Raw genomic sequence first — 15,278 nt, forward strand, 5'->3', positions numbered from 1 at the left:
CCGATGCAGGGGATATGGGTTCGTGCCCTGGTCCAGGAAAATCCCACATGCCACGGAGCGGCTAGGCCCGTGAGCCATGGCCACTGAGCCTGCGCACCCGGAGCCTGTGCTCTGCAATGGGAGAGGCCACAACAGTGAGAGGCCCGCGTAACTCAAAAAAAAAAAAAAAAATGTGCAGAAGAACAAATAGACATTTTTGCAAAGAGGAAATGCAGATGGCCAACAGGCACATGAAAAGATGCTCTACACTGCTAATCATGAGGGACATGCAAATCAAAACCACAATGAGATTATCACCTCACACCTGTTCTAGAGGCTATAATCAAAAAGACAACAAATAACAAGTGTTGGCAAGGATGTGGAGAAAAGAGAACCCTTTCGCACTGTTTGTGGTATTGTAAATTGGTGCAGCCGCTATGGAAAATAGTATGAAGGTTCCTCAAAAAATTCAAAAGAGAACTGCCATATGATCCAGAAATTTCGCTTCTTCGTATTTACCAGAAGAAAACAAAAACATGAACTCAAAAATATATATATGCACCCCAATGTTCATCACAGCATTATTTACAACAGCCAACATGAAAGCAACCAAAGTGTCCACTGACAGATAAATAAAGATGCGGCGTGTGCGCGTGCGCACACACACAGGAATATTACTCAGCTATTTAAAAAACGAAATCTTGTCATTTGCAAAGACATTAACGACTCTAGAGGGTATTATGCTAAGTGAAATAAGTCAGACAGAGAAAGGCAAATACCTTATGATCTCACTTACATGTGGAATCTAAAAAACAAAACAAACAAACAAAAGGAAAACAGATTCATAGATACAGAGAACAATTGGATGGTTGCCAGAGAGGAGGGAGTTGGGAGTGGGGGCAAACGAAGTGAAGGGGATTAAGAGGTATAACTTTCCAGTTATAAAATAAATAAGCCACGGGAATACAATTTACAGCATAAGGAATATGGTCAATAATAATACAATAACTTTTTATGTGGAAGATGATGGTTACTAGACTTAATTAAGGTGGTGATCATTTCATAACGTATGCAAATGTCAAATCACTATTTAGTACACCTGAACCTAACATAATATTGTACTTCAACTATATTTCAAAAAAAAAAAAAAAGAAATCAAGAGTAAAGTATCAAATAATTGCCACAATTTACAAAACGCCAATATAACAAATAAGCCTCCTTTCCTGCCTGTAAACCACCAACCTAATTCTATTTAGGGAGTAGAAATAAGAGCATTGATAACATTTTTTTACTTCCCTTCTTTCAATTTAACATTGTATCATAAGTATTTTAAAAATTCCCCTCAGCCTTCATAAACTACCATCTGAATGACTAAATAATGTTTTTTCAATTAAATGTACTATCATTTTCTTCCTTTTTTTCTTCCATTTTTATTAAGATATAATTGACATATAGCACTGCAGAAGTTTAAGGTTTACAGCATAATGATTTGACTTACATACATCAAAAATGACTACCATGGTTAAGTTTAATGAACATCCATCATCTCATTTTCATACAAAATAAATATTTTTCCTTGTGATAAGAACTCTCAGAATTTACTCTCTTAACGACTTCCGTATATAACTTACAGCAGTGTTAACTGTATTTATCATGTTGTACATTACAGCCCTAGTACTTATTAATCCTATAACTGGAAGTTTGTACCTTTTGACTACCTTCATCTAACTATCCCCCTCTCCTCACCCCCTGCCTCTGGTAACCACAAATCTGGTATCATCTTCTATGAGATTATTTATTTGCTTTTCAAATGTAACTGACTTATAACACTATCTCAGCTCTTGGTGCACAATATAGTAATTCAATATTTCTATACATTACAAAATGATCACAATGTCAAGTCTAGTTACCATGTTTCCACACAAAGATATTACATTATTATTGACTATATTCCCCACACTGTACATTTCATCCCTGTGACTCATTTACTTTGTAACTGCAAGTTTAAATGTACCATCATCTTCTTAACCAATAACTGTCAGCCATTTAAATCTATTTTTTTGTTCTTATAAATATTGCTGTATAAATATACAAAGGAATGTTTCTTTCTTTGGAATTTTTTTTTAAATTACAAACTAGAAATGAGACTTTTCCAGTTAAAGCATATGAACATTTTTATGGTTATTGATACAAATAATCCATTTTCCCAAAAGATACCAATTGAAACTAATGAATATATACAAATCCTAAATTTGCTAGCAATGGATTTTTTTAATGTTTGCTAACATAAGAAGAAATTGCTCAGCAAAACTAAGAATGTCGAACTTTTACCTACACCTATTTACAAACTGTGTTTTTCTTTTATTGTGAATTGTGCACTGACATCAACTTATCAACAGCTGGTATGAATGTTCTTCTTCCAAATTATGTAACACAAGAGTATTTTATCTGCCCTAAATCTACCTGCTTCAAACTTTAAGCAATTTTTTCTACTTCTAGTGATTGAGAATTTGTGAAAAGTCCATGTTTGCTCCATGAGAAAGCTTCTTGGTTGATAGATTCTGATATCTTGTTATTGTAATGAATATGTTTAAAATACAGTTACTAAATGATTTTCAGTTTCATCAAAAATTTTGGTTTAACTATGATATCACCATTATGTAAATTTTAAAAATTATGACATTACCTTTTCCTCATTTGTTGTAGAAGAATCAAGATCCTTTCTTTTCTTCTTCAATTTTTTATCTTTACTTTGTTTTGTGCCAGAAGTCTGATAAGGTTGCAAATCTACTCGAGAATGAAATTGATATCGACCACTTTCCACATCACAGTAGTAATAAATTCCAGTGGAAGGATCATAATATAGTTGATTTTCCTTTCAAAGTTAAGAAAACAATAAGTTCTATTCCAGTAAGATGAAATAAAATAGAAAAATAGACTTAATAGAAATGACAAATATATTCAAATACAGTAAATTTTCTTTTAAGAACTATAGTATTTTTTGGAAAAAATGAATAAAGAGAATGAAAAATGCTTGTAATTTTCCAAAATACTTTACCATTCAATATCTGCTCTAATTTTCCTAGTGTGGAAAATGAATACATTTACATATTATATTAAATCTCATGAAATTGCCAATATTTGACCATTTTTTAACTTATAGAAACAGCAACTTCATATGGTTCAACAGAAACCTTTTAGAAGTCATGAAAACTAAGGTATGCATCAGAAAAAGCCAACCATATAAAAGCAATTGCAGACTCATTCCCCATATAATTACATGATAATGGTTTGGTAGTATAAACCCCTAAACCCTCCTCTCAATGACATAAAACAAAGATTTGCCTTTCAATGTTCATGATTCAAAATCCTGGAGAAAAATCTGAAAATAAAATTAAGCTCATGAACACTACAACATAACATTCTGTACAAAGAAATCAATAAACAATTTTCTTCACTAATCAATTAATTCTACACTAAGTAACTACATAAGACTTAGAGTAAAGCAGCCATGCAATATAGAGTTTTGGTAAATTATGGATAAAAACTAGAAAGATAAAATTATGTAATCATCTGCATTTATTAGATACTGGCCAGTACTTTATAACCAAGATTTAATTGAACCGTCTGTATCTTGTTTACATCATAAATCCATGCAGATCAGACTTGGAAACATCTTGCAAAGATATATACTGAGATTAAGCAAGTAAAGCTTCCTGAAAAAGAAAAATTTATTTTTCTAACTGTTGATACTATTGCAATTTATTGTCTTTAATTCATTTTGTAGATCTCTTACAAAAATATTTAGAATTCTCACTATCTTTCCTTCAGCTAAAAACTGAATAGAAGCTTTCTGATCTTTATTTCCAGTGATAACAGAACTTCTGCAACTCAAATCTTTTTAATCTGCTGTCTTTCAGTCCAAAATATAGACATTTTCAAATATGTAAGAAAATTAATTAAAATGAAAACTAGCACAATAAAAATGGCAAAACAATGAAGTCCCCACTCCACTGAGACACAACCTGCAGAATGTAATTAAGCATTTACAGAATAGATGTCAGGAAGAAAGTTACAGAAAAGAAGGTAGAAGAATGACAAAGACTAACGTCATATACTTGGAAATTCCGTATTTTTCTAGAAACCAAGTAATTAATAGTTATTTTCTTTGGTAATAAGAGTTTAAACATTAATTTTCTAGGTATTAATTAGCACTGTCAATTAGCATACTCCTGTGAAATAAAACCCTCTTTTACAAAGTAGTTACAAAGTACTATACCAAGTACAAACTGATAAGCTAATGAAATCCCTTATCTAACTAAAATATTTACTATTATCATTATGTTCCCTAGAGTAGTTAATAATAGTTCCAATAACTGGAATGGTGAATATCTGCTCCACTTTGGGGCACTACATTCTGTAACTCCTGAGGACCAGATCGTATGTGTAGACCACTGAGGTTGAGGTATGTGGGTATATAACTTCAAGCATCATTGTCATCAAAACCTGAAAAAATCCAATTAAATACCAGACCTTCAACAGTCATAACACTATAATATAAATCAAGAACTTTCTTTTCTGGTTTTGTCCTAGTCCGTGGTCCATTATATTTCTGATTCCATACTAATTCCCTAGTTCTCACTGTTAACAAATTGATTTTTTAAAAGTGAAATGCTTAAAAGTCACAAAATATAAAACAATGGCTAATAATAAACATGCTATAAAGAATTTAACAAAAAGACTCCTCTGTGGTCTAAAGTGGATTCATAAAGATACAAGTATTTGAAACAATTTTTTAAAAATCTTACCCCAAGCCTAGAATTAACAACATTACTTCCTTTTAGTTTAGGTTCTTAAACATTTTACAAAATGTAGTTGTCTCCTTTTATTAATAAATATGTTAACATTTTTGTATGTTACTTTACATATAAAAGGTTATTAGATCTCTCTAAAATATTAATCTATAACACAATTAACTTATTTAATTAAATAAACATAGAAATATAGTATCATAAGCTACTTTATAAATCTTTACTCTTGCCAAATAGCTTTAAATCAATTTTTACATGCAGCTCCCTGCTTACCTTAATTCAACCTAGGGTTTAATATTTGGTATTCAAGCAGCTAAGAACACAACCATACAGTATTAAAAGGTCTGAGATACTTACAGAATCGTAATAGAATCCAGTGCTGTGATCAAAATACAATCCAGTATTCTCATCATAACTAAATCCAGTCTGTGATACAGCAGCTTCTGCTGCAGCTCTCAAACTTTCAGCTAGTGATGAACCTTCTAAGGATGTATCTTCTGTTGCTAACACAGATGCTGGCTCCTAGGTATGATACAATCATGTCAAACAGGACAAAAACATCCTCATATCAATATAAAAGTTAGCAGAATTTGAAACAATAAACAGACCTAAAAACTATTCTGAATAATAAGACCTCAATTTCTGCAGTGGAAAGGGATGGCTATCAATTACAATTTGATCCACTTAAAAAAATATGAATTAGTGTATCAGTTAATTCAATTGTGACCCAGTTTTGAAGACACTAGAAGTAAGTGAGGGACCATTACTCAAAAATAAATGCCTAATACCATAGGGAAGCAATCCACAAAATACAGACTGAAATATTCTTTAAGACAAATGATCTGGATTCTTCAATAATTACAGGCTCAAGGGGAAAAAAAATTTTAGAAAAGAGATAGAGAAGAAAGGTATAAATTATACATCACATATCAAGCAGTTGCCCTGTATGAACCTTACTGGGATCCTGATTCAAACAAATGGTAAAAACAAATTTATAAAACATTCTGGGAAATTTGAACAGTGGCAAGATATTTGACATAAAGGAAGTATTAAAAAAAAATTTGGTGTGAACGTGGTATTGTGGTTGCTCAAAATTTTCTGGTTGAGTCAAACGTACTGACAAATTTTGTTTAGTTTATGTACAGCATACACTTTTGCAACACAACAGAGTAGGAAAACAGTTACACGTACGAACAAGTTCTAATTTTTGTTTCTCAAAAACTGTATTATTCACTGCATAATTACACGCAGAACATGTACAACCTTTGTATATGTTATAATAAACCAAAGAAGTCTATTTTTCTACATAATAACAACAAAGAAGAACAAGTTCTTGAGTATCAACAGTTTCAAGTGAAGCATTTTATTACCTGTGAATTTGAGGCAAAATGGTCCTCTTGTCCACAATTAACATTTTCTGTTATATCAGTACCAGCATAAGCATCATTTTCTATGTGTGACTGGTCTTTAGAATTAAAAGTAGAAGCTTTGATATCCTGATCTTCCTGAACTGGGAGTTCAGATGCTTTATTTGGAAGATTAACATCATTATAGTATGTCTGATAATAATAATCTATTGCAAAAACAAATTAAGTGATATCATATTAGAATAGTGTATATAAAAAGGACTTAATTCCAAAACACTGGCACTGAACACAAAAGAGCACACGTTGCAAACAAACCGTATTTTTATAATTATACACATTTTAACAGATTAAAAGTAATGGTCCAAATAAATCTGCAGAGATATATATCTTTGATTCTAATGTCACCTTCAGTACCCTGGCTGTCAAGCTAAAAAGGAAAAAAAGGTAAGCAGATTTGGATTTTCCATAGCAAGAGTAAAAAGAAAAAACAGGTAGACAGGTTGTGTTCTGTCAAAAAAAAAAAAAAGATTAGCAACTCTTAACAATGTCTAACTACATACCACAGTGTACTTCAATATCAAATGACAACATGTCAAGGGCTGACTTTTTCTGTCAAATTTTGCTCATGGTGCTGACTTTTTAAAAAACATAATATTATACAGATATGTAATGTTCATACCATTGCTATGTTTAGCAATTTGCTAAGTTGCATCTGAATAAAACAAGGCAAAATTTAATGGGAAAGATCATTTCTTGTTATCCCTATTTATTAAAACTTGGTTTCTCAGTTATTTTGCCTCACAACATAATGCCACTAACAAGGCCAGGGGTGTAAGGCTCACCCCATTCCCAGGAGGGCCTAAGAGACTGACACTGAATTGATGCTAAGTGGAACGCATCAACAAGAAAACACATGCCCCTGGTCACAAGTAAGGTCAGATCAGAGTAGATAGTTTACAGCATAGCAAAAATTACTCAGTGAATGTGCCACTGAAAGCATATTAGCAATATTACGTATTTACAGAAATAACAATACATGTCTACTTTCCCACCAAAAGAGCAAATAGATTATCTGAAAATACCAAATCATATGGAGAAAAGTCAACTTTGTAACAGCTCTCCTATTTATCTAGATGTATACAGATTCTAAATTTAAAGAAAACTCCACGTTAGCATGATTTGAATGTAGTAGTATTAGGATATCTTCACTATAAGCAGAATACCTGAGATTGACCAAGGAGGGTGGTTCTCTGTTTGTACTTCTACATCAGACTTTTTATTATCTTCGTTTCTCCCACAATGGAGTATTTTACTGAGCTCTTCTACCTGAAAGAAAGCAAGGCTTTAGGAAAAATAAACCATACAGCAATCTAATAATATACACACTATTCTCCTGAAATTACAATAATTATTTTTCCTGGTAAAAGTCTGGAGAAGTACCAATATCAGCTAGTTTCCTTTTCAGAAAAACTGAAAATACTACAATATAATTGGCTTTCACCTTTTACATCTGCAGAAGGAGATGTTTTTATTCTTATATTCTCTAGCTAACCTCAAACTATTACCTCTAAAAATCACACTGACTAAATTAATAAGACTTAGTGAACAGGATCCTTTATTTCTATCAATAAGAAAGTTTTTATACTACTATTTTAATCGGTCAGCAGTTCTCCCTAAAGAGAATTAAATCATTGAATTAAATTATCTAGTATCATCCAGTGTTCTCCACCTGGAACTAACCATTCACTTAAATAATGCCACTCATATACTTTAACATACTTTTTCCTTGAAATAGTAATCTTCTAATTAAGTAGCTGGAGCAGAAGGAAAGAGAGGTGACTGCCTCAGAGATGCATCTCGCCTCCCTGTGTCTCACTGAATACCAAGGCCATAGCAACTGAGTGTGAAAAATACCCATAAGCAGATGAAGAGCAGCCTCATCAATACAGCTCAGTCAGGCAGGAACTCAGTGTGAGATTATACCCATTATAAGCACAAAACCAAAAAACAAGCTTCTTTAATGATACATAAAGCTTAAAAAGAGAAAGGTGATAAGACTGATTATATACGGATTATCTGTGCACTTCATAGATTATCAGATCTGCTGCTACCACCAGGGCTGGAACTAGAGCGAAGCGAGCAAGGCACGTAAGGCACAAAATTTAAGGAGACATTCACTCTCAGCTTCATGCAAGTATAGAATCATACCTGAGAATGAGTGCCCCCTTGAATTTTTCGCCCTAGGCTACTGATCGCCTTGCTCTAATCCTGGCTCTGGCTACTACCACTATTACTATGAACAAGACCATTTATATAGAATCTGCTACATGCTAGGCACTGCACTTGGTACTGTGGGTAACATCTCATTCATTCTTACAATCATCTTACAAATTAGTTGTCCTAATCCCCATTTTACATGTGAGAAATCTAAAGGAAGTAATTTGCACAAGGTTTCTTTGACTCCAAAGCCTGTACATATTGTACTTTCCTGCTAGTTCACCCTCAATTCTCAAGCCAAATTTTTACTGCTCCAGATAAAACACTATCTAGTGATTAGGAATGACAGTTAACAAACACCGACCGCCAGGGGAGGCTGACTAGAAAGATAATAAAGAAGAGTAATTACTATCACTCGTAAAGTTACAGCTTTCTATGCATTTCAATTTTTCATATTAGACTGCTATCAAATTAACACTAATAACCAAAACGCTGGCTCTTCAAAGATTAGCAAAAACGTTTTCTTTTAGATCTCTATAGCAAGCGGTACTATTACAATTTAGAATTATAAAAAGATTTTTTTCACAGCTCATCATATTTTACTCCCCTTTCCCCACAATATTTTAACAATATTTGTAGTCCCCTAGCACAGTCGCTACGCATTGTAGTTGTCCAAGAAATAGTTGTTGAGTAACAAAACACAAATTTTCGGTAATGTCATAATGTTAACAACTCTATACAATGGGCACAGAAAGTCACTGCAACTCAGCGGTTATTTTCATAGATTATTTGATAGCAAAGCGTAACAAAGTTTGATGATACTTTAACGTTCAGCCTACATTTGTGATTTTAGGAAATGTATCAATATATGCCAAAAGGTAGACAACAGTTTAACTGAAATTAATAATTACGTGGAAATAACTTGTTGGGAAAGAGTGCGACTGCCCAAAACAATCACGCTGAAAAAATTATGCTGTTTAAGAGTTTTTTTTAAATGCGAGTTTAAATATTTGTCCTTACTGCATGTTATAAGAACAAAGTTAGCTGCTTAGTGTCTCTAACGAACAGTTCTATCTTCCCTACTTCCACTAGACTACTCAAGATGAATGCCCAGAACAACCGCACACATACCTAGCGTTCAGCAATTTACAAAACTGTAAAACAGTCTGTTGACATTTACTTTGATTTAACCTCCACCAGTGTGGTCCTAGCATTCTCATTTTATGGGCCACTGAGGCTCAATATCAGTTCACACATCTAGGGTATGATAAATGGGATTCTGATTGAAATCCGGCGCTTTAACAAACTCAAAAGTGATCCAGAACGAAATATTAGAAATGTGCCTACTGCCAATGGGACTTCACAAGTGAGAATGAAGACTGAAGTACTTAAGTGCACTCCACGCCGGCCACAACTGCAGCTCACGCACTTATCTAAATCGAGTACCCCAACGCTTAGGTTTGTTCCAAATGTACCTGGAATTATCATCGCACTGAACTTTTAACTCTTTCAGGTACTCTATAAAGCAGTCCTGGGCCCTAACAGGGAGCCCTTCTGAGGCTATCTTAGACTTCGAAGGCCTCGTCTCGGGCTGGATGGGGCGTGGGGCTGGAGGCGGACCGCGCACCTGGGTGCGGAGCTCCTGGTTGTTGCTCTCGGCGCTCTGGTACAGCCGCTCTGTGTGATGCAGCAGCTTCTCGATCTCCCGCACTTGCCGCTTGCAGCTCCGCAGCTCGCGTTCCAACTTTTCCACCTTCCGCCTCAGCTGGGCCAGCTCAGGCTCGGGAGAGGGAGGTGGCGACGGCGACAACGAAGGCGGCGGCGCCTCAGAGGCCATGGGGTCCGGCGCGAAGCGGCCCGCGGGAGCGGAGGAACTGCGCTCAAGCTGAGACGGACGCCGACGGACCCAGAAGCCACGGGAGCGCGCGGGCAGCGAAAGGCGGCCTCATCCCCGCCCGGCCGCGGCGGCCCGCGGCCATGAGGCCCTAAAGCTGGTTACCTGTAGCCGAGGCGAACTGCGGGCAGCGAGCAAGGAGACGGAGAATGGGCCCAGTCCTCCGGGCTTTGAAACAGTAAAACTTTATTGGTAACCACCTGCCCCGGCGACCGAGTAAGCCACCGAAACGTTGGAGAAATGGGCTGGCCAGTGAAGCAGGAACCAGAAGCGATTGGGCCGTTTCTGGGCTGAACCGGAAACGACGGCGGTGGGCGGGGCCGAGACGGAAAAGGAAGCGACGGAAGGCGAGAAGGGCCTCACAACGCACGGGCGTACTTCCCGCCGGCTGCGGGTTGCACGGGACGGGACGGGACGGGACGGGGCGGGACGGGCGCGGAGCGGGGCGGGACGTGAGCGCGTGGAGAGCGGGAGGAAAAGGTGCTACAGTAGCCCGGGAGAGATAAACAGAAGATCGCGCATCCTCTGTTCGCGGGATTTACCCTTGCACACTTTCAAAACGTTTTCAAACTTTTTGCACAGAGTGCACTTCCTAGCTCCTCGCTTTACAGATGAGAACAGTGAATCTCCAAGAAATGTTTTGCCAGGGTTCATAGAATTGATGCTAAACCAGGACTGTGAACGTAGTGTTCTGACGCTCTGCTTACTTAGTGCTTCTGCGGATTCCGTGAGGTTAGGCCCCCCCCGCCAAGGAAAAGAAAGCAAATTCCTATAGGTCTGGCCTGCAGAGAGAAGCATCCCTAGTGGGAAAGTAAGCAGCAAGATTCTACGGAAGCAGGAGAGAAAAATTTTCTGTTTCAGTGCATCTATTTGGTGTTCCGTCTATGTGAAACAGGCGTTTGTTCAGAAGCCTTTAAATTGATGAGGGCTTCTTGAAACACACTTTCTTTCTTAACCAACGTCATTTAGAATTAGAGCTTGAGTTCGGAATGCCGGGCCTGAGACCTATGGAGGTCAGCGACTACGTCTTTCCTGTCCTCTCCCAGGGCCCAGCTCAGTGTCTGTCACAGAGCGGGTATCCTTAAATATTTGCTGAACATAAGAATCCTGTTTGATGTCCTAGTTCAGTGGCCGCTCTGTGTGCTTTTTGTCCCGTGCACTGCCCCCTAGTTAAGTCACAGGCGGTGAGTTCACTGCCCCCTAGTTAAGTCACAGGCGGTGAGTTCTCCAGCGGGGACCTGCCCTCTCTAGGTTCTGCACACATTATTCCTTAGGCTTTAAGAGTCCTTCAAAATGGCACCACAGTGATCTTCTAGCCATCAAAGGATATTTAGTGAGAAGGCAGAATATGTACTCCCCGATGTAAAATAGAGATGTTCTGCCCCCCAAACTCTGACTTACCTTAATGCATTATGACTCTAATCAAGAATTTATCCAAATCTTTTAAAATAAAAGCTATATTTCCCACTTTCTTCACCTTTAGCGGGGGAGGGTAAGAAATTCCATAAACACCACCTGTAAGGTAACTTTAAGGTAAAGGGGACTTCCACTTTCTCATTTTATAGACGAGAAATTTCAAGTTTTAACCATTCATTATAGAAGGAATAAATAAGCTTATTAGCTGCTACTTGAAGCAATGATTTGTCTTAAAGGTAATCCATTTAATCCTAAATTCTGACCTATCATACCACTAGTCTATAACTTACCTCTGACCATTAGTCTGGAAGAAAAGAGTCACAATATTTTTTTGAGAAAAAAAAAAAGCTTTGTTTATGAGGTGGGAATTGCATGAAGGTTCTAGTAACAGAACTTAGTTTATAGTGGCTTATTAAACAAATTAGGAGGCTCCTCTATTACATTAAAGAAGTCTGGAGATGGGCTGTCCAGAGCTGGTAAGGTGGCTCTACCAGCTCTTTGGAGACTCAGGCTCCGTCTGTCTTTCTGCTCTTCTATTCGTAGAGCATATTCCCAGCCTCCAGGTCAATTCATTTTACAATATGGCAAGGGACAAAAGGACTTTCCCAAGGCCCCACCCAGTGACTTCTGTTTATATCTCACCCCTTGCTGCAAGTGGGGCTGGGAATTTGTGTGTGTGTGTGTGTGTGTGTGTGTGTGTCTTTCTGAGCTGGACACATTATTCCCTCTAACAATAAAGGGTTCTATAAATATGGAAGAAAGAGAAAATACTTGTTGAGTAGGTAAATAGCAGTCTGCCACACCTAGTTCTCAAATCAAAAGGTACTTAGTAGAGTGGACAGGGCCAGTGCCCTAGAGAAACATACTACTTGGCACCCTTCATAGCTTGACTTTGTTTTTATAGTGTTTTTCCTAAGTTATTATTGATATTTGGTACCTCAGACTGTAATCATACTCCTTAGTTCACAACACATTATCAACATTAGCCCTTGGATGGCTCTTCTCTTTTTCTGTTTTTGGGGGTTTTTTTGTTATTTTTGTTTTTGTTTTTGTTTTAAAATTGCTCTGTATCCCCATTCCCCAGTCCTATTACCTCCTTTCTGCCAATATGGGCACCCAGTCTCACATGTTTGATATATAACCTTAAATATAAATCTATCCTATCCTTATGTTTCCTGTGTATTTCTTTTACATAAGTAGTATTTGGTTTTAAATCTTATGCTGTTTCTTATTTTTTCCACACTAAAGATGTTTTTAAAATTCATATATATTGCTATCGTACATCTAAGTGCTGCATAGTATTCCAAGGTTTACATATACTACATTTTATTTACCTATTACCCTAGTTGTCAACATCTATTTCCAATTCTCTATTAATACAATTGATGCCACAATGAAAATCCTTGTTCATGCCACTTTATTGACCTGTGCATTCATTTCTTTGGGATATATAGCAAGGCGTGTGATCTCTGGCTCATAGGGCAAACATTTAATTTCACTATGTTCTGCTATATTGCTTTTCAGAATGGCACCAACAGTGCACAAGGAGTTCTTTGTCCTCCACATTCTCTCCAATACATAATATTAGTCCCTCTTGTACATTTTTTTGCCATTTTTATGAATGTAATGAGGTATTTCACTGTTGTTTTAATTTGCAATTCTCTGATTATCAGAGAATTTCATATATTTATTGAAATGGCTATTTGGACTTTCCCCTCTGTGAACTGCCTATTCATAATTTTTTTGCCTATTTCTTTCCTGTTCTTTTTCAGTTCTTTCTATAATCTAGATATTAATCCTTTACAGTTTTAGATATTGCAGAGATCTTCTCCCAGTCTGTCATATATCTGTTAAATTCATCTACGGTGTCTTTTATTGAACAGAAATGCTTAATTTTTATGAGTCAAAACAGTCTTTATTCAACTTCATTTTATTTCATATGTTTTATGATTTGGGCTTTTGAAACTTACTCGTGAAGTCTTTCTCCACCCCTGAGTCATATTTTCTTCTGTAAGTTTATAATTTTAACCTTCACTTATAGTTCTCTACTTTAACTGCAGGGATTCAGGTGTATTTTTTCCACACACATTTATCATCTATCAAGTTCCCATATATATCTGAGTCCATTTCTGAGCTCTCTATGCTCTTCTGTTTGTCTGTTAGCCAGAACTATTCTACATTCAACACTTTGGTTTTGTAGTATATCTTAATATCTGCTAGGGCAAGTTCCCACTCTGCTTTTATTTTTCAAAATTGACCTACTCATGAACCTCTATTTTTCCATGTAAATTTTAGAATGAGTTTGTTGAGATCCTCAAAAAATCCAAAGGAATTTTTATTAAGATTTCATTGAATATATAGATTTATTCGGGAAGAAATAGCATAAAACTTTACATTGTTAAGATATCCCATCCACATACATTCTTTTTGTTGTTGTTGTCGTTCAAATTATTCATTCTCTTTTGTCTTTTAATAGAGTTTTAATACTTTTTCTGTAAAAGGTCTTGGGCATTCTTTCTAAGGTATTTCCTAGGCACTCTGGTGTTATATTGCGAATGAAAATTTTTTTTCTAGTATTTTAGAGAAAGAAAAAAAGTGATGGATAGTTTTCTAGCTTGGACAAAGAAGGTAGGGACCATTGGAGAAGAGTATGTTACACAGAGGAGAGTTGCTTTAGTTTTGATTTTGTTGACCATATTGAGTTTGAGGTTCCTTCAGGACATCCAGTACAGATGCTCAGTAAGTAATGAGCATTCTAGAAGCCCGTCTGAAGCTTAAGAAACAGATCTGGCTGTAGAAGTAGTGTGTAAAGCAAACACAAATGGCTCCAAGGGCTTAGGAGATAAAGCAAATAAATGCACAGGGCATAGGGCAGCAACTACTCAGTTCTGGAGAACTGTGAGCCCACGAGGGAATGTGAACCCAGTGTTACAGAGCTTCTGATTTTTTCAAGGAAAGCCAGAAATTTGGGGTTTTATGGGACATCTGTTTAAAAACAATGGTTCCGATTAGAAAAATCATTTCTATGGTTTCATTATTACATCCTCCTCACTGTACCTGTGTGCTTCAGGTGCTGCTCCGGAGTCCTATTTTTACCATCACTGCCACTGCCATCTTCGCTCCTCTCCTTCCCCTTTCATTGTTTTCTAATTTGTCTTTCTTTTCCTTTCTCTTTCCCCTTGATTTTATGATTTTGTTTGAAAAAGTTTAACTCTCTCTATATATATGTATCACTAGTCAATAATAGAGCTGTTCTTATCTATGCAATGATTCAAGTAAACCCTACATCTAATTTAATCTTCAGCCCTTTGATTATCACTTGTAGTAGATGCTGTGGAAATCACATTAATGGCCCCACTTCTTTATCTATCCTGGAGTCACATCCTTTGCCATGGGACTTTGTGGTTTCCTTCACTATAGAGGCCCTCCCTTCCATTTTTGAATCTGGGTTTGGCTGTGTAATTTGCTTTGGCAAGTTGAATGAGGGGATGTGCCAGAACAGTGGACCAGTTCCCAGCCCATGTCTCAGAAGGTCTTAGCATTTCTGCTTGCTTTCTTGGATTCCTGGCATTGCCATAAGAAGGACACACCTAG

The 15,278-nt window shown here is 36.6% G+C and overlaps 1 protein-coding gene across 1 annotated transcript in view; it reads right to left on the bottom strand.

Moving 5' to 3' along the window:
- The window catches only part of AGGF1 (angiogenic factor with G-patch and FHA domains 1), a gene marked incomplete at both ends in the record, with an annotated part of 52,679 nt that extends 42,468 nt beyond the window's left edge, over positions 1-10,211 (bottom strand). The window contains 5 exons of the mRNA XM_079702705.1: positions 2,666-2,854; positions 5,148-5,312; positions 6,161-6,363; positions 7,381-7,483; positions 10,002-10,211. Coding sequence (XP_079558831.1) covers positions 2,666-2,854; positions 5,148-5,312; positions 6,161-6,363; positions 7,381-7,483; positions 10,002-10,211 — 870 coding nt within the window. The remainder of the gene's footprint in view (positions 1-2,665; positions 2,855-5,147; positions 5,313-6,160; positions 6,364-7,380; positions 7,484-10,001) is intronic.
- Between the last annotated feature and the right edge of the window lie 5,067 nt (positions 10,212-15,278).

Source organism: Hyperoodon ampullatus (genome assembly GCF_949752795.1).
Source record: "Hyperoodon ampullatus genome assembly, chromosome: 4".
Classification (NCBI taxonomy): domain Eukaryota; kingdom Metazoa; phylum Chordata; class Mammalia; order Artiodactyla; family Ziphiidae; genus Hyperoodon; species Hyperoodon ampullatus.